General features: G+C 43.9%; 2 protein-coding genes across 28 annotated transcripts in view; one reads left to right on the forward strand and one right to left on the reverse strand.

Annotated features, from left to right (window-relative positions):
• DCP1B (decapping mRNA 1B) overlaps positions 1-7,008 on the reverse strand; it is a 41,174-nt gene extending 34,166 nt beyond the window's left edge. The window contains exons 1-3 of one of the 2 annotated variants that reach the window (XM_048301201.1): positions 6,860-7,008; positions 5,802-5,842; positions 3,489-3,616 (exon numbers count right to left, since the gene is read on the reverse strand). In XM_048301201.1, coding sequence (XP_048157158.1) covers positions 3,489-3,616; positions 5,802-5,842; positions 6,860-6,994 — 304 coding nt within the window. In that variant the 5' untranslated portion in view covers positions 6,995-7,008. Of the gene's footprint in view, positions 1-3,488; positions 3,617-5,801; positions 5,843-6,252; positions 6,515-6,859 lie in introns of those variants that run through there. The other variant, XM_048301202.1, reaches the window with a different exon arrangement.
• Positions 1-17,953, forward strand: part of CACNA1C (calcium voltage-gated channel subunit alpha1 C) — a 465,784-nt gene that overhangs the window by 5,373 nt on the left and 442,458 nt on the right. The window lies entirely within an intron of this gene.

Below are 17,953 nucleotides of genomic sequence, written 5' to 3' on the forward strand. Positions count from 1 at the left end.
GAAGCCAGCTCTGAGATAAGCAACTTGATATTCCCCAAATTCTCTGTTTCCTATAAGCATCAAAACCAATGTTCAGCCATGAAAAGGTAAATGAGTGAAATCAAGAAATAATTCACTGACCCAGCACACAGACAAAAACACCTGGCACAGACTGGGGAATAGCTGTTATTATTATATAGCTGCTAAAGGGAGAAAACGAAGGTAATTTAATCAATAATTTACTGCTATGTATGTCTTCTGAACTATCTCATATCAATCAACATCAAGGCTTAAGCAGCAGGCTCTAAATATTGGCTTTCCCAATAACTATCACCAAAAACTAATGAAAAAAGTTGTAGTTATGTAGTTTAGTCAAATACACAACTCCTGAAATTTTAAAAAATCTTTAAAACTGTTAGATCATCTACACAAAACCAGAACTACTGTCTTGCTCTCAGAAAGCAAACATCTAAAATTGCAGTTAACTATGTGAGTTTAAAGGTCTCATTGCAAATTGCCTGTTTGATCCATAAACCTTCTGTTCCTTGGTGGACAAAGATTTCTGCTGGCATTAAAAACTGTAATTTGAGCTTCCCTCCTGGCTTTGAAATGAATAAGCCCAGCTCTACCCTAACAGATTCCCCAAACAAAACTCTTCTGTGAAATAGTGGATCAGTGCAAACATTAACTGGCATGGATCCCAAATCCAGCCTGAAAAGTCCTGGGACTAGACTGTGTCTCCAACATGGTGTTTAGACAATATTTCAGCTTAAGATGACCAGGATCATATGAAACAATAGAAGAAATATGAAAAAATAATCAAGTAAAAAGATGAAATATACCTTTTTTATTTTAACCATTCTAAAATGTATATTTATTGTGTATCATTTTGGAAAATTTTGTCTGTTGGAATCATATACTGGATACAAAGCAAGCTTTACAAAAGGATAGCTATTACATGACAAAATGTTGTTGGACTTGTCCAGTACACAAGTACCACCTTTTGCTGCCAAGAGGATTTATTTTAGACTGTGTGATACAACCAGCCACAGAAATTCAGCTGTACAAAATGAATTTTGAATACTGGAACAAACAAAACAATGGGGAGAGCCAGCAATTAGAAACACAGAGGAAATGGTTAGTTTTGTTAGATCTAATAAGAAGACATGTATGAAAAACAGCATAAGAAGTCACCAAGTCAAACAACACGTTAGAAAAAGATAATTTGTTTCCAGTTACTGTTAAGTATTACTGCCAAACTGTCCACTGTTCTGCCAAGTAAACAGCTATTACTGAGTACTCCTTGCTAGTATTGGAAAGCAGGAGATAAAAATAATATGACAACACAAGGGCCTGAGCCCCCCAGTTTTGTATGAGAACTTCATTTAACAAGGAATAAGCCTCAAGCCTTAGTTTTGCAAAAAGCTATAAAGACAAGTTGTACAATAAAGCACAACAGCAGGAAAATATTCCTATAGAAAATTCAAGAGGACATTCAGAACTGTGTTTGGATGAGACCCTTGTGAAAACACATCCTTAAGGTTGAGGAGATTATTTTATGTTGCAAAGGCTTTGAAATACAAAGTAAGGAAGAAAGGGCAAGAGGTATCTGCAACTCAGTGAAGAAATCACCACATGAACTATTTGTAGGGACCTAAAGAAAAGTCAAATGAGCTGGCAAATAACTTGTCTTCCAATTTGCTCTGGAAACAGATGTCCTCATGAAAATCTGAGAAAACAACAGTTTTTCCTTTGAAGTATCAAACCTTCAGTTTTCTTGAAGAAATAATAATTAAACCTTTGTAAGATTATTTTAGGAAGGTAAACAGCTAGGGGTAACATATCCTTATACCAGAACTCACCTGACACTGACAGATTTTATAGGGTTTTTTTAGTAAAACAAACATGAATCTTCTCCCAAACAACCAAATTCTCGATTCGATTAAGAGGTATAGATTTACCTAGGTTAGATCAAACAGCTAACCCTGGTAAAAATCAGATCCACAGACCCAGGCATCCTGCTCAGAAGCACAGGCTACTTCTTATATTTGAGACCCCACAAATCTAAAATTTTGACATCTCTTAGTGAAAAGACAGCTTACATCCCTCAACCCCTGATTTTTCTGCTAGTAAAAAAAATAAATTACTACACATAAACTGTGATTACTGCACATAAACACTTATTTTCTGTCCCTACAGAATTATGACAATTTCTAATTACTCATTATACCACTTGTTGCAACAAAAATGAAAAATTAAGAGATCAGGTTTCAAAAGGTAGATATTAGTATCTACATAAATAAACTCCTATGGAGTTTCAAAACGAGATTAAACAAGATTACACCTACGTAAGAAAAACCCTTCCAAATCAGAGGGAATAAAGGGGTGTCACAGTACTTCAAATCCTAATGGCTGGTCCAGTCTAGGTTAGCCTGGATATGTCTGCGAATCTTTTCAGTTTCTTTCTGAATTCCAATTCTTTGTCAACCTAGCAAATACTCTCAAAAATAGCAGTTTCATTTAGGCTATTTAGAATGTTCTTTCTCTATTGTTTCTACCACACAGTGTGTGTGAACAACAGGATTCCCTCTTGAAATATTTTCCAACTCCAAATTAGTTTATGAAATAAAAAGGTCTAGCAGATTATCAAATTGGGCTGCTTTGCAAGCCACAGATTGCTTTTGCCTTTCCTTCACCCAGAGGGAACACTTGAGCATCACAGTTCACATAAACCACTTGTGCAATCTGATTTTATGCATAAAGGACAAAGCCCAGATCATGTGCTACAGCTCTGCTTCAAGCACAGCTACGAACTGTGGATTTACAACTGCTCCCTGCACATTGTAACAGTCTGTGTGCGGATCTGCATGCACAAGTGAGCTTCCTCACATCTTCCACTCATTTCTGAGCTTGCCTGACACTTGCTAATTCTTGTGCAAAGATAATCATGCAATATAAACAGAAAGCCCAAAGTAATAACTTTGTCTTTCAGCGGGGTTTAAATTAGACTCAGCATTATGTTGTCAAGAGTTACGCCTAATAGTTGAGAAGCAACCTGCCTTCCAGCGTGCTCCAAGAACAGTATTTTGGAGCTGAAGCAGAACACAGGGTTTGGATTGGCTGCATTTGTCTATTTTTATGCAGAAAATCAAGACTACAAATATTACACTGAGACTTCCCAGCACTGACTGGGGTATATTCAGAAAACACATGCACACAGAGACTTTCTCTGTCTCTCGCAGCCCATCACAGACACGCAACCATAAGGATCCAAATTTGTCAGTGGAACGAGGAGATTACTCCTAAGCTCATTCTAACACTTTCTTTAGCAGAGTGGCATTTTAGGGAGCACTGAGCAATTCTTCTCTCTCAGCACACCAAAAAAGCAAAATGCATTCCTTCAATTTCAGCCCGTGGAAGCTGCAGTCTAAGCACTTGGACTACCTTAACCAAGAACAGACTGAAGGGAACCCAACTCCAGCATTTAACCCAACGTGTCACATACTTACACCTGGCATTTCTGTAGAGTAGGAAGGGGTCCTGTAGCTGGAAATCAAGGTCTTTAGTAATAGGTTCTGTTCGATTTTCCATGCTCAGTCTGTTCATGATTGTGAAACCATGCCTTGGAGAAGCCGATCTGAAAAGGAACAAGTAGAAACCCCACCGAGTCGAGGAAAAAGGAAATAATGAGAATTTCTTTGCTGTGTAGTGCTCCAAATTCATTATTTATTTATTTCTAGGAGATGCTACAAAAATCTAGTTTTGTTGCCAAGGAAATAACAATTGACTCTTGCAGTTTCGTTAATCCTTTTAATTATGACAAAGCCCTACATGATACATGAGGAATAAACAGACCCTCAGCATCACATGATCCAATGCCACCATCTGCCCTATAGTTCCTCACTGGACAAGAGGGCAGCAAATAAAACAAGTCAGAGCAAGCAAACTTTTCAGCACCCAGGTTAACAACTGCAGATACTAACAGTCATCAAAGAGAGAATGTTCTGTACCACCTAAAGCATAAGGACAAAAGTGACCATGTGAGGAACTGAAACGGGCTGCCCCAGAGCAGCTGTGAATCCTCCCCCAGCCATGAATGATCCCTGATAAACGATGAACCTGAACCACTCTATGACTCTAAATCATTATGCTCATTCATGGGGATTACGTGTCAAGTCTCTCAGATAAAAGTGAACTGTGAAACTTATCATGATCCTGACAGGAAATACTCCTTTCAAACCAAGTTTGGCAACAAAGGAAAATAAGATGGCTAAATACTGGGGGAAAGTGCCATCTCTGCTTAATTGCTGGTGTGTGGATTTCTCTATGGAACCAAAACACAGGAACCTGTATTACAGGATTGGTGTCAACCAAAAAATAAACGAAAGGGAAATTTTTGACAAGAATCCTTGTTTGCAAGGGTCAATATTTCACTTAAAACAAACAAACAGTCCACTTCCACTGGTAGTAACCCAGCTGGAAGTCTGGCTTTTTAACTGCTCCTCAGAACTCACAAAGATGAGCTGGGCAGTAAATAAGCCAGCCCAAGTAATGTCATTTTACATTGTGATTATGGTAATGAGAAGCAACAAAGGCAACACCAGTGGTCGCCAAAATGTCTGTTGGCAATGTCTTTTCTGCAGAAGTCACAGAAAGTTAAAACTGATGATGATGTTACTCTCAGTTCACAACCTGTTCCATACTGCTGCCTAAAGGGCAGCCAGGCAGTAACCTCTGCCCTAAATGGAAACTTCCTCAGGCAACAAAAAGAACAGTGAAAGGTAACAAATACCAGAAGTAGCAGGTTTCGTGTTGTCAGTTCTGGAGCTCTGAAACCAACATACCAGGAAACACTGCTTCTGCTTTGCAGCACACAAGTTGCCACATCCACCTACTGCCACCACAACAAAGGGCTGCTTCTTTCCTCTCGTGGTGGTAATTTTAACAGCATCTGATCTCCACTCACCTGAGAGCAGCTTAGAAAAATTACTGATGACCATTGCCACTGCTGGTACAAGAGAGCCGGAAAGACTGGAACCAGCATTCCCACTTCCCACAAAGCTGACAGGCTCTTGGGCCTCTCTGTCACCTCACACGCACCCCTCTCGTCTTCTCAAAACCATCTCTTGCTTTCTCAGCTCTCCTACCGGATCCTCTTTGACATAAAAGTTGAAAAAGTAACTTTATGCTTTGGCCTTATACCCCAGCAGCTACTGCAAGACCTGCTGACTGTGTAACTTTCTGATTTTAACAACAGTCACAGAGAAATGCTGGGGCACCAGCATGGAAACCCCAGCATGAGGCAGGCTTTGCAACAGAAAAAACATTATGTGCATTTTTACAAATGCCGTAAAAAATGATGCTCTGAAAGCCACAACCAGAGTTGCTGCTAAAAGAAAGGATTAAAATCACCCAAAATGTTGGATGTATTATGCACGAAAAATGAATAGACACAGGTAGTATGAAAGTTCCCCAAGTAGGGAACACAATATTTCAAAAGCTCTGCCATTCCCTTCCTTTAAGCAATATCATTATTTATTTCACTCCTTTTTGTTCAGACACTTTTAAACTGCAAATCTTATTTAAATTTACACAAAAAATTCCTACAGTTTACCCATACCGAGATTTAAATCACATTTGGAAGTCCTATCAAAATACAAGGTAATGTCTCCTTCAGAGTGTTTTCTTCCCCACTTTCCTTTTGTTTCTGCTAGTTTCAGTTTCTTTTCACCCTTGAGCAAGGGGAAGCATTTTACTTCATTCCAGCCAGCTTTTCCATATCCACAGCTTTCACCCGTTAGGTTAAAATGTAGCCTCCTCACCTCGTGTAAACAAACAGCGTTCCCTCCACATCTGTCTTCTCCTGCAGAAATGGAACATTAAAGAAGTTGAAGACAGGGCAGTGTTTTGCTCACCATCAGTGAGCCCCCTTTCCTCTGTTTTACCAGTACCATCAGTTACACCTGTCTCACCCAAGCCAGGAAAAAATAACTAAACCCAGCTTCATGGGCTGGTGGGGAGAGGCTGGAGCTAGCACAGGTCACCATGCAGCTGACCCAAGTTTCGAGGTAAGGTATGAAAATGCTAAAGGCACACCACCATTGCACTGGGTTAATTCTAGGCTACACATGAGCACAACACACAGGCAAGAGGGAGAGAGAGGACTTTCCAAAGGACACTTGCTTTGGAACAGAATGTTTGGGACAGAAATGGGGGAAAACAACACAGAAGGCAGACTGGGCAGGTTCTTCAAATACAAGACCTGAGCCTCACCATTACAACAAGCCAAGAACCACCTGCAACGAGCCTGAATGTTCTATTAGCCAAAGTTTCCCCATGGATATTCCATTCGTGCATCTTACACCAGCGCTGTTAGCACTGCTGACTCCACCACTCCCCCGGGCACGCCTGGGTTCCATTACAGCTGTTGGAAGGGCAGCGCAGCGCCTGAGGCCCACAGCCCGGGGCTGCACCCCACTCTCCCACGGCCTTGCTTAAAAACGAGACCTGGGCTAAACTCCAGCCTCCACAACCCTCCATGGGCTCGCACTAAACTCCAGCCTCCATAATCCTAGATTAAACCCCAGGCGTCCATGACCCGAGGTTAAACCCCAGCCTCCACAGCCCCTGCTGCACGCGGCACACCTCCTCCACGCTGCAGCCCCCCCCCCCCGAGCCTTCCCGAGCACCGCGGGGCCCCTCAGCGGGCCCAGAGCGGCCGAACCGGGGAGCCCCGGGGAGCCCCTCCCGCTCCCCACCCTCACACCTCGCCCACGGCGGGGGGCGGGGCCGGCGGGGGGCGGGGCGTGTCCCGCGAGGCCCCGCCCCCGGCGCGCGCGGGGGGCGGGGCGGGGCGGGGCGGGGCGGGGCGCGCACGTACCCACTGGCTGGCGCGGTGCCCGAAGGTGTAGAGCGCCACCTGGCTGGCCACGTCCACGATGCCGCTGATGTAGGGGTCGTGCTGCCGCAGCGCCGCCAGGCTGATGTCCAGCCCCCGGCCCAGCGCCGCCGCCATCTTGCGCCCGCCGCGCAGCCCCGACCAATCCACCGCCGAGCCGCGCCGCGCCGGCTCCCGCCCGAGAGCAGCCGCCGCAATCGAGCGCCGAGCGCCGGCCGCGCGGGATGGCGGGCGGTGGCGAGGGGCGGGCCGGAGACGGACGGACGGACGGACGGACGGAGGGAGGGAGGGACGCGGGGGCGCTGGGAGTGGGGAGCCCGCAGCTGGACACAGCATGCAGGCACACACCGTCCCTCACACGACGCCGTGTGCCGGGTTGAGGCTGGTGGCTGCAGCTCCGGCTCGGCGTGTGGCTCCCTGTCCTGCTGGGAGGGTTGCGGTGCTCCCGCTCCTGCTCCGGCTGGACTCATCCCTTAGGAGTCTAGTCCAGGAGAGAGAAGGCTAAGGGGGATCTCATCAATACATGTAAATATCTCCAAGGCAGGTGCCAAGAGGAAAGTGCCAGCCTTGAGTGGTGCCCAGCGACAGGAGGAGGAGCAGCGGACACAAACTAAAACACGAGGAGCTCCACCTCAACACGCAGAACTTTACACTGAGGCTGGCAGAGCCCTGGAACGCTGCCCAGGGTGGTCATGGAGTCTCTCTGGAGACATCCCAAACCCACCTGGACGCGTTCCTGTGCCACCTGCTCCAGGTCATCCTCCTCTGGGATGACCCCCACAGGTCCCTCCCAGCCCGAACAAGGCCGTGGCTCCGTGTGGGCGCTCTGGTGTCCCCGCGGGGAGCAGCACCGAGCCCGTCCAGCCCGTGTGTCTGTAAGCGCCGCTGGCCGGGAGCTCCTGTGCGCTTCCCGGGCGCTCAGCCCGGCTCCAGCCCCGGGCCAGGAGCGGGGTGGGATCGCTGAGCACACGCAGTCCGTGTTTGCTGGCACACACACAGCCCTGCACCGAGCCGAGGGGAACAGCGCTGCAAACTAAACCAGCACACACCCCTCGTGTGGATATATATACACACGCACACGTATTTATATATATACTCATACGTGCGGCAAGCAGCTGAAACCTAAACAGGCATACTATAATATGGAGTTACACAAACAGCAAGCAACAGATGGACAAGACCAAGGATTCAGTTGCCACATTTTCCCGTCAGACATACATATTTATTATTAATCTTTTGGTACCAACAGTTTACAGCAAACACGTGAGCTTTATGTGGCATGCAGATAAGCTCAGTACATACTTACATTGGAAAGATTTGCTTAACTCTCTTGCCTGAACCCCTGCAAGAGCAAATTTTTTTTACCTCATCACCTCAGACTGATGTAGCAGTTCTGGAGGCAGTTACCACCTTCCCTATATGGAAGCAGTAGGGTGATATATTTAATTCCAGAGAGCAAGGTACCCTGGAAGAACCAAGGTGGTGGTAGTGGATGCTGTCTTAATTGTTTGCGATATTCCCGACACAACATTTTTAAAAGGACAGTAGCTGGACAGAGAGGATGAGGTCTGCTATAGTGTTTTCTTCCCTTCTTCTCACTCCAGGCCAGATGGAGCCTGTGGGATAGAGTGAGCAGCAGCATCTGTTCCAAGAGCAAATGGGCAAGCCTAGGGAAAAGACTGCCACAGTGTGAAGTGGGGAGAGGAGAGAACTGAGGGACAGCAAGCTGGGAATTCATAGCATTACATGTAGGGACAGTGAGTCTCTTGAGCGGGGTTAGGAATGGCCATGTTGTCAAAAAGGACAGAAAGAAAGGCTGGGTTTTGGGACTTAGGAGAGACTGTGTAGGTTTTATTGTATCTCAGAAGGCCACTAAAAATTTCATCACGAAGAATGAGGACCTACAGCTTGCTCTGCAAACATGTATTAGGAGAGGAAACATCTGAGCGTACTCTAGTTATAATCTGTTTCACTCTCCCTCCTTGTCTAAAGCCACCTTGTTTCATTTGGGGCTGTGATGAAACACAGCTTTAGAGTTTAGAATTTTATAAGTGTTTTTGTGATACTTGTGGTAGGAAAATGGCTCTAAGCAGTTCTACTGCCAAGCTCTGGCTGACCTGCAGATCCGGTAACAGCAAGGAAGATACATGGGCTCATGGTGGACAAGGAAAACTGCTGTCCTTGGTCTGGACATGATCAGAGTAGAAAGGCAAAAAAAAGAAAAAAGAGGAAAAGTAGTAAGTAGGAAAGATAAGTCAGCTGTTGCTTAAGTTTTTAACGGATGCACATTAGTTTCTTTTTGCTGATTAAATAGTTCTCAATTCACAGTTTCCAGGCACCCTTAAGCACATTCCTCCTCACGTGCTGGGGCTTCTGTTTACCATCATCTTCAATTCTTTAGCAATTCTCCTGCTAACACGAAGTACAAACTTGTCACCAAGGCTTAGAAGTGTGAAACTCTGGGAGTCCCAGTACTGGACTTTTCCTTCACAGATGCTTTCCCTGCCTCCAACAATAATACTTTAAAGAAGTAAAGAAGTGCCCTGCTTTCTCCTTCTTTTTTTTTTTTTTTTTTTTGGTGATGGTTGGGTGGGGTGCACACTGAAAAGGTCCCATAAGGAAGAGTGCGCTGCAGAAATTGTGTTTGAAAGGCTATTTATTTGAATTTAAAAAGTTACTGTTACTGTGTAGGAGAAAGCAGTATATAGATTATAGAAGGTATATTGCAGGCCTGAAAAAAAATATTTGAGGCAGAAATAAGGTGCCTTTTGGTTGTCACAATTTACCTTGTTTCTGTTGTTGCCTCTTTTGCCAGGCCAAGCAGTAAGCAATACTCGAAGCCTTGCACATCTGTTGTGTTAGAGAGGCTGACTGGCTCCAGGTTATCTCCTGTGCCCTTCTCTTGCTGTAGGAAGGCTGTAGAGCATCCTGTTTCCTTGAGGTCCCTGGAAGAAAATTCAGCTGTGAGGTTAAATATCTTGAAGCAGACCTGTCAGATATTTTGCCTGTGTGTTTCTGGTGCCCTGTTTGTAGCTGCTTTTTACCACCTCCCTCCCAGGTCCCTGTGCCCCTTTCTCACACAGCTGGACAGACGTGGTGTTTTGAGTCAGCAAACCTGTCAAGCTTCTGATCAGGCCTTTTTATATTTTCTGTTGCACCCTGAGGTACCTTCAGCTGGTTCCAGCTGTTTTCCTGCATAAGTGGGATGTAATTGCTCCTTCCATTTAGCCTGAAGTAAATACACTTAATAAAGCCATTAATTCTGCCCTGCTTTATGGGATCACTTGAGAGTAGACTAAAACTTTTCCAATGAAACAGGATGCTGTTAAAAAGAGAAACACTGTGAATTCTCACTGTGTCTAAAAACTTAAGGATGTTTCAGCAAAAACGTCACAGCTTAAAAACATTGATTCTTTAAACTATGGTTCTTTCTCTCACAGTCAGTAATCCGGTAGTTCATAATAACTATAAAATCGAGTCAGAGTGATTTTGCTGTAATTTTGTTTATGAAACAAAGTAATTTTCTAGCTTTCAAAACGTCATAATTCCATGAAGTATATAATTAGAATGTCACTTTTTTGTCTTCTACCTACCTGGATAGTGTTCTGTTAAAAAAACCCCAACCACATCTTGCTTTTGATATGGTATGAAGAGGATTTTGTGTAGGTAATATTCACACCAATTTAAGGTGAAATCCATGCAGCATGACATTTGGAAGGTCTCCTTTAAAACAAATGTGGAGATGCTTAGGCCGAACCTTTTCACGAGGGTTGTTCCAGCAGTTGTTAAACCTTCACAGTCAAGAATCTGTGACACTTGTAAAGATTCAGGCATGCTTCCTCCAGCAAATCATTGGCACTGAGCGTGTGCTTCTCTGCGGATGTATTTGGTGGCACTGCTGAGCGTGTGCCAGCCCTGCCCCAGGTCCCAGGCGTTCAGTCCTGCCGTGCTGGCACCTTGGTTCTGGCCTGGCACAGGTGTGTCCGTGGCCTCAGTGTGAACCAGACAGATGGTGGAAGTGAACTGTGTGAGGAACAAGTGTTTGCAGCACTGCTGAGCTCACAGCCTCCCCGGCTGCCTGCCTACCTGCCCACATTTGCTCCTTTCTCTGAGCTGCACCTGTTTCTGATAAACAGCAGCAATCTTGAGCCAGTGTAGTGTTGAGCACCTCATTTGCCTCACTTCCTCTTCCCCAGCCCCTTTGGAGTTGTTATTGCATGGTAGTTGCCTCTTCATTTTCATTCCTTCCCAAAGGCTGCCATCATTTTCTTCTCACTCTGACTGGTAGCACCACTGCTGCCCCTGCTGGAGGAGAGCTTGCTGAGGCAGCACTAATAAGTTCCCCTTACTCATGCAGGGCCACTGAAACACGTTTGCGTGATGCCTTCCAGCACGCTGGTTTCCTGGGAGCAGCAGGTTGCTCTGGTGGAGCCAGGATGATCCAACAAGGCTTGGTTATCCGTGCTCCACGTATTCCTGGGCGTGTGCCTTCAGTGCTGCAGCAGGGCGCCTGTCCCCCTTTGGGAACCAGAGCCCTGTGCTTTGAGCTGGAGTCTGGCTGCATCCCTTCCCAGGCTCAACTGAAATACGTGGTCTTTTCAGGCCACATTTATGAAGGCTTTCAGTAGATTGCACTGGAATACTTTCCTCATGCTCAAAAGTTCAAAGTCTCCGTCACTCTCTGAGACCACTTCTTAACTGCAGCCCTAATGGTTAAAACAATTTGAGTCTTTTCATTAGGAATTTGTTGCTTGCTGAAGGCTCCTTCATGAGTGTAGGGTCAGACCATTATAGTTTCATCTGCTGCTGTTATTAAAATACTCTCTCTCTGCACTAGAGCTAAATCTGGCTGCTTTCATTCCAATTCTAAACAGCTCCCCCCTGCCCCCAGATAAACCCCGGCACACTGGGTTCTTAGCAGGCACGTGCTTGTCTGCAATGTGGCTCCCTGGTGAAGTTTTGAGAATTTCTGCAAATGCTAGTCCACCCAGGAATGGGATAGTGTTCTTTAGCATTGTTGGATTTGGAATGCTGATATTACACATAATAATTAACTGTAATTTACTATGATTTTCAGTTGAGGGTTACATTTTTCCTGCATGTAAGAGCCTAGGTTTTTACCAAAGGACTTTTTTCTCTTTGACTGACTTACTATCAGAATCATTTAGCAAAATATATCTCTTTACTTCCTCTTTTGCTATGCATTTATTTGCAAGGTACTGAGCTTTTACCTTTTTTATAGGCCTAGTTCTTGCCCGTGGCCTAGCTTGAGGAGAGCTAGAGGAGAGTTACCCACAATCATTAGTAGAGCTACATTTTTTTCTTTCTAAATTCCTGTCTACATCTTATACTTGTGGAGTGAAAAATTCTTTCAGATTTACCTTCAGTCACTTTTCAGAGGGCACAATCCAAGCTGGAAAAGCAAGTTTAACACCAGGAAAAGACTTATTTCAGGTGGAGGAAGGGAGAGTCTATACCAATCGAACTGCATTGAATTGTAGTGTTATTCAGGAAAAGAAAAAGTCTTCCTTGTGTACATTTAATCAGTAAAAAAATTTATCAGTGTGAGATTTTCAATGTTTTAAGCAACTATGTAATTTCAGTGTCTTATCTTTAGATGACCAGAAATGAGAATATGATAAACCTAAAGAAGATATGTGGAATGTTTTTTGTGTGGAATATTTTTCCTGGTTGTGTTGCCTTTATCCCCCAAATTTGCCTGACTTCTATAGCTATACATTTGTGAGTATGATTCTGTCAGATCTCTTAATAAAAGTCTAGATTTCATCCTCCAGTCTCTCTCGAATGCTGATAATGTTCCACACATATATTGTTGATTTTCCTGCTATAGCAAAGAAGAAATACTGTCAGAACTTACAGAAGGCTTTTTCCTCCTCCTTTATTTATTTAATGCAACAGAATACACTGACTTCAGCAGCATTTCTCGTAAGGTTTAACTTTGCAAATTCCTTTACTTCCACCCCCATACCACTTTAATCACAGTTAAAATTTGACACTAGATTTTATCATGAGAAGGCAGCCATTTGGAGCCAGTGTGTGATCTTTTTCTGTGATTTTGTTACCACAACTGTATGGGCTGAAGTTCATTAAAAATTATTGATAGCCATTACTTTATTGCTGTCCTGACAAACTGACATAAACTGTTTGGGGCCATCAGTTTCATTCTTTGCTCAGCTGTTTGGCTAGACAAACAACCAAAATATTGAAAAGGATCAGGCAGTCCTGCTATTTCCCACAGGTTAATAAGATTCAGTAGCAATTATATCTTCCCTAAGATAATACCTTTCCAACCACATCTCCCTGCTAATCACCATTTAATTTGGCAGAATCAAACACCTGTTGCTCTAAAAGAGGTGTTTTCCAACCAGTTCCAGAGAAGATGGCCCCATTTAATTAATTCCTAGTATGGAAAGTTCCATCAGATAATTACATTAAGTCAGGACCTCATTTTTACACCTCACCTGGCATAGCAGCTCTTGCCCTGTGAAGGGAATGGAGTCATCACAGAGCCACTGTTGCTGCTGCAGAGAGTCTGGTGGTGCTGGGGAGCTGTGCCTGTGGTGCCAAAATATCTTGTTATGAGTTCTAAACGTTCCCACCAGCTTTTGTTTGAGCTAATTGAGGAAGTGGAAGGAGAAAGTCTGAATAACTTCATGCTTTTAGCTGTCACAGTGTTACTTTATTAAGAGAATTTGCATTATTTCCTTCTCAAGCGACAGAAGCCTCTTCTTGGGTTTTGCTGTCGTGTTTGTTTGTTTTTGAAATGAAGAATGTTGGTGTTAAAGGCTGACACAGCATTTCATGGCTTTAGACATAAGCAAATGAAGAGTAACAATACTGAATTTCAGAGAGCAGATAAATGATGATATAAGGAAGGATCCCTAAACTTAAAGCAACCAAGCAAATAAAGGGAAGTTTCTGTTGTAAATATTCCCCCATTGCTTTTGTATTTTTGATGGCTGCCCGTGGATATTGCTGTGGGGAAATTCTTGTGGTGCTAATGGCTATTTCAGCTCTGCTCCTCCAGGTGGGCAGAGCTGCTGAAGGCTCTCACAAATATACCTTCTGTGGTTAAAGTTAGCCTTAAAAGCTATTTTAAGTGTCTTTTAAGGTGAGATCACCTAAACTATAATAGCATGTTCTTTATATTTTGGCACAACACTTTGGGTGATCATTTTTATTTGTTACTGGCTTTATTTGGCTAGAAAATATGAAGGAGAGATTTGTTTTAAAGTAAGCTTCCTTTCAAGCCGAAATTTGACCTTTTTTTTTTTCTTTTGTTATGCAGCATGTTGCAATAAGGATCCACAATTACCTCTATGCTTCAAATGCAGTTACCTGCAGCTTCCTGAAGAGTAAAAATGTTTCATTTTTTTTTTAAAGCTTCATTCTGGTCATTATTTGTGTTGCTTTAAGGTTTGTGGGTATGAGGAGAAAGGCCTGGGTAGAAAAAGGAGTTCAGATTTGTGTAACTGTACCAGAAAATAAAACTTGGTAACATTTGAAGTGTTGCCCTTGGAAACAATAAATGCAGTCTATCTCTGGTTTTTAGAAGGGTTGGATTTGGGCAAAAGCACCTTCCATCAGGCACTCAGTAGAAGATTTAAGCACTTTTGAATGAGATTTTGAAGTGGAAACTAAAGGTATTATCACCACAAACCTCCAGCAAGTGTCTGAGTCTGGGTTTATTACAGTTGTGTGAATTTGTTTCTCTCAGTAGATTCTGAGAACTGTGAAGGCATTCGGCTGTCCCTGTCTTGCAATCTGATTTTGTCATTTTCTGGCGATGCTGTGCTGCTTCTTCTGTCAGATTAGATTTACAGGCATATTACCTCGCCTGACAGAAACATGAACTGCATGGATTTTTCAAAGGAAAGCTTCCATGAGGAGTAACAGGACAGGGTTTCTTTTTTTCCCCCCTCTTATTTTTCATGCTGGACTGCCCAAATCTGTTAATTTTATTATCATCCTAAATTAATCTTACAATATTCAGCTGAGCTTGCTTTCTTATCTACAGTGAAATTGCTGTGTCATCGAGGCACTAGTAAACCTACCAAGACTGTGTACAACTAAATCGGGTTCAGGGCATTTTTGTTGGGGGTTTTTTGTTATTTACTTTTGACTTGCTACTCAGCTTTAAGGAAAGATCCTTCTGCAACTGTTTTACATGGCTTCTGAGGGAGTTCTGTTATTAAAAGGTCAGCTAATACAGCATTTCTTGGTGCTCTCAGAATTGCAGAAGGGTTCAGGTTGAAAGGGGCATCTGGAGGTCGTGTTGTTCAGCACAATTGTGGAGGGGAGGCGAGGATTGGAAGAAAACTGCTGAGAGTGTTGTGTCATTGTTGGTGCAGTACAGGAACATCCAGACTGGGCAGGTGGGATGCATGAGCCCCAGCTGGTGTCATGAGGGGACAGAAGGACCAGGAAGCTTGGGATGGACTACAGGAGGCAGGGCTGAGGTGGAGCAAGACCTGCCGTGGTGGAGTGGAAGGCAGCATTAGCATGCAGGCAGAACTGAAGGAGGTTTGCAGCCAGAATGGGACACCTGCTAGGAAGAAAATGAAATGGAAAGGACATTTCATGTAGGTCTCAGGGCAGGAAAATTCAGGTAGATTTTACAACTGGAAATGGAGTAAGAGGAGTGTTTTGATGGAAGGAAAATGCTGAGCACAAGGATGGGTAAACAGTGTGCTGTCATTACCAAGAACTGTCCTTCTGCCACAGCCATTTTTTGGGTGACTTTAATTGCTGGTTGTGATGTGACCTAGTTGGAAGTGGCTGCTGCTATGGAACAGAACCTATGGAGAGTCTCCCCTCATGCAGCACTGAGCAATTGGAAAGCAGATACAGCATCACACACATTTTCTGTCTCTTTGTCTCCGAGGGGTTTCTGAGGGATACAGACCAACAGACATTTTCTCTCGAGGAAGAAAGAGATGTAGACTTAACAGTTGTGGGAGAAGTTGATTGATCACCGAGAAAAAAGTTGTAATGATTGAGGAAGCATTTATGAAATGATAAAGCCTGCTAGAAAGCATCTCTGTTTTCCCTACTACTTGGCAACAGTTGCCACAAGATGTAGAAGCCCTCTGTACAGTTCCAAGAGAGATGATGCGGTCTAACATTTTCAAATGTCTAGGTGTCATTAACTCCAGCTTACAAACAGCAGTTACATTTTATCCTGAAAGTCATACTTATCCTAAAAGTATGTCAATAGAGACTGTGGTTTGAATTGGGGTTTAGGATCCAGAGGAAGGAAAAGGTGTGGGGTACTATTTTTAACATTCTATCTTCGATATTGCTGTTTGCAAAAATTATATAAACCAAGCTGTTTTGTCTGAGCTTTAGGTAATATGTGTGATTGTATGCAAAAAACCCACAGGCCCAAAAGGAGAGAGAGGCTCATTTTACTTATCACTAAAAATTTCAAGCAATGAGACAATGTAAAGCTTTCCTGAAGTTTGATTGCCTCTTATCTGCATTGGGTCCATCAGTGATGACTCCATTTTCATTCAGTGTAAGTGAATAAGATCGCCTGACTTATGGGTTTTTCCTTTCACATGGCAAATCCAGCTTGCTGTACTGGGGGAGAATGATAACCACATTAGTTCTGTAGTTGCATTGATTCTGAGCTGTCCTGTGGTACTGAGGAATATGATCTTTGTTCTGTGAATGAGAATACTGTACTTCAACTGCTAGAGTAACAGGAGAAAAAGATCCCCAATTTGCCTTTTCTGTAAAAATGTTTCTGAACAGATCTTTGGCTAAAACTAAAGTAGTAGCAACAGCAATGGAGATTCCACAGCATTTCTGGGCGACCTATTCCAGTGTCTTACTACCCTCATAAGAAAAATTCTTTTCCCTGCATCTAATGGGAGTTTCTTCCTTTATGACTTGTCTGCTGCCTCTCATCCTTTTGCTGTGCACCTCTGATAAGAGGCAGGCACCAACTGCTCTATACCCTCCTCTTGACCCCCTGAAGACAGCAACAAGTAATGTAAGTAATCTCTTCTTCAATCTTAGCCCAGTTCTCTCAGCCTGTACTCATACACTCAGCCCCCTAATTCTCTTAGAGGCTCTGGACTTGTTCTTATTGCAGTGTCTTGTACTGAGCAGCCCCAAACTAGATGGGGCATTCCAGTGGTGGTCTCACGGAATGACTTCCCTGTGGCCTGCTGGCAACATCCTTGTTGAGTAGGTCCAGGATGTGGTTGGCCTCCCTCACAGCCAGGGCATGCTACTTGCTCATGTTCAGCTTTTTGTCTGCCACGACACCTGGCTCTTTTCTGCAAAGCTGCTTCCCAACCTCTCCTAGTGCATGGGATTATTCCATCCCAGGGGCAGGGTTTGGCATTTGCAATTTGTGCCAGTCCAGGGAAGTTTTCATCTTTCTTCCACACCTATATTACAGCTCTGCAACTGAGCCACAAAGTTGTATGGGAGACTGTCAAAAGTCGTGCTAAAGTCAAGGTAAGTGGCACCCATTACCCTCTCCTTGTCCACAGAGCCAGTGATCTTACCATAGAAGGTAGTCAGGTTGGTGTGGCACTGTGTGTCTGTGGTCATTCCAACCTGGCTGTTCCTTTTTATCCTTTATGTGCTTGGATATGGCTTCTAAGATGACTTACTCCACGAGTTTTCCAGGAACTGAAGTTAGGTTGACTGCCCTACAGCTCCTTGGCTCCTCCTTCTTGGAGATGGATATGGTGTTTGTCTTGCTATTCATCAAAAACCTCACCTGATAGTCCTGACCTTTCAAAAATGAGAGGACAGCTTTCATTGACACTGGCCTCCTTTCTCCACACCTTCAGATACAGCTCATGTTGTTCCAAGGATCTGGGTATGTCCTACTGGCTTAAGTGCTCCTCTCCCACTGACTGACACTGGGCTTGGAGACTCTGAAGGCCTAAAGACAAACCTTACCAGGAGCTAAACTCCTTCCCCACAAAAAACCCCAAACAACCCCTCTAAACCCAAAAATAAACAGGAAAAGATGTAAGGCAAAACAGTCATTGAGTACCTGAGCCTCATGCATGTCCTCTCTCACTGCTTTCC

Source organism: Corvus hawaiiensis, chromosome 4 (genome assembly GCF_020740725.1).
Source record: "Corvus hawaiiensis isolate bCorHaw1 chromosome 4, bCorHaw1.pri.cur, whole genome shotgun sequence".
Classification (NCBI taxonomy): Eukaryota; Metazoa; Chordata; class Aves; order Passeriformes; family Corvidae; genus Corvus; species Corvus hawaiiensis.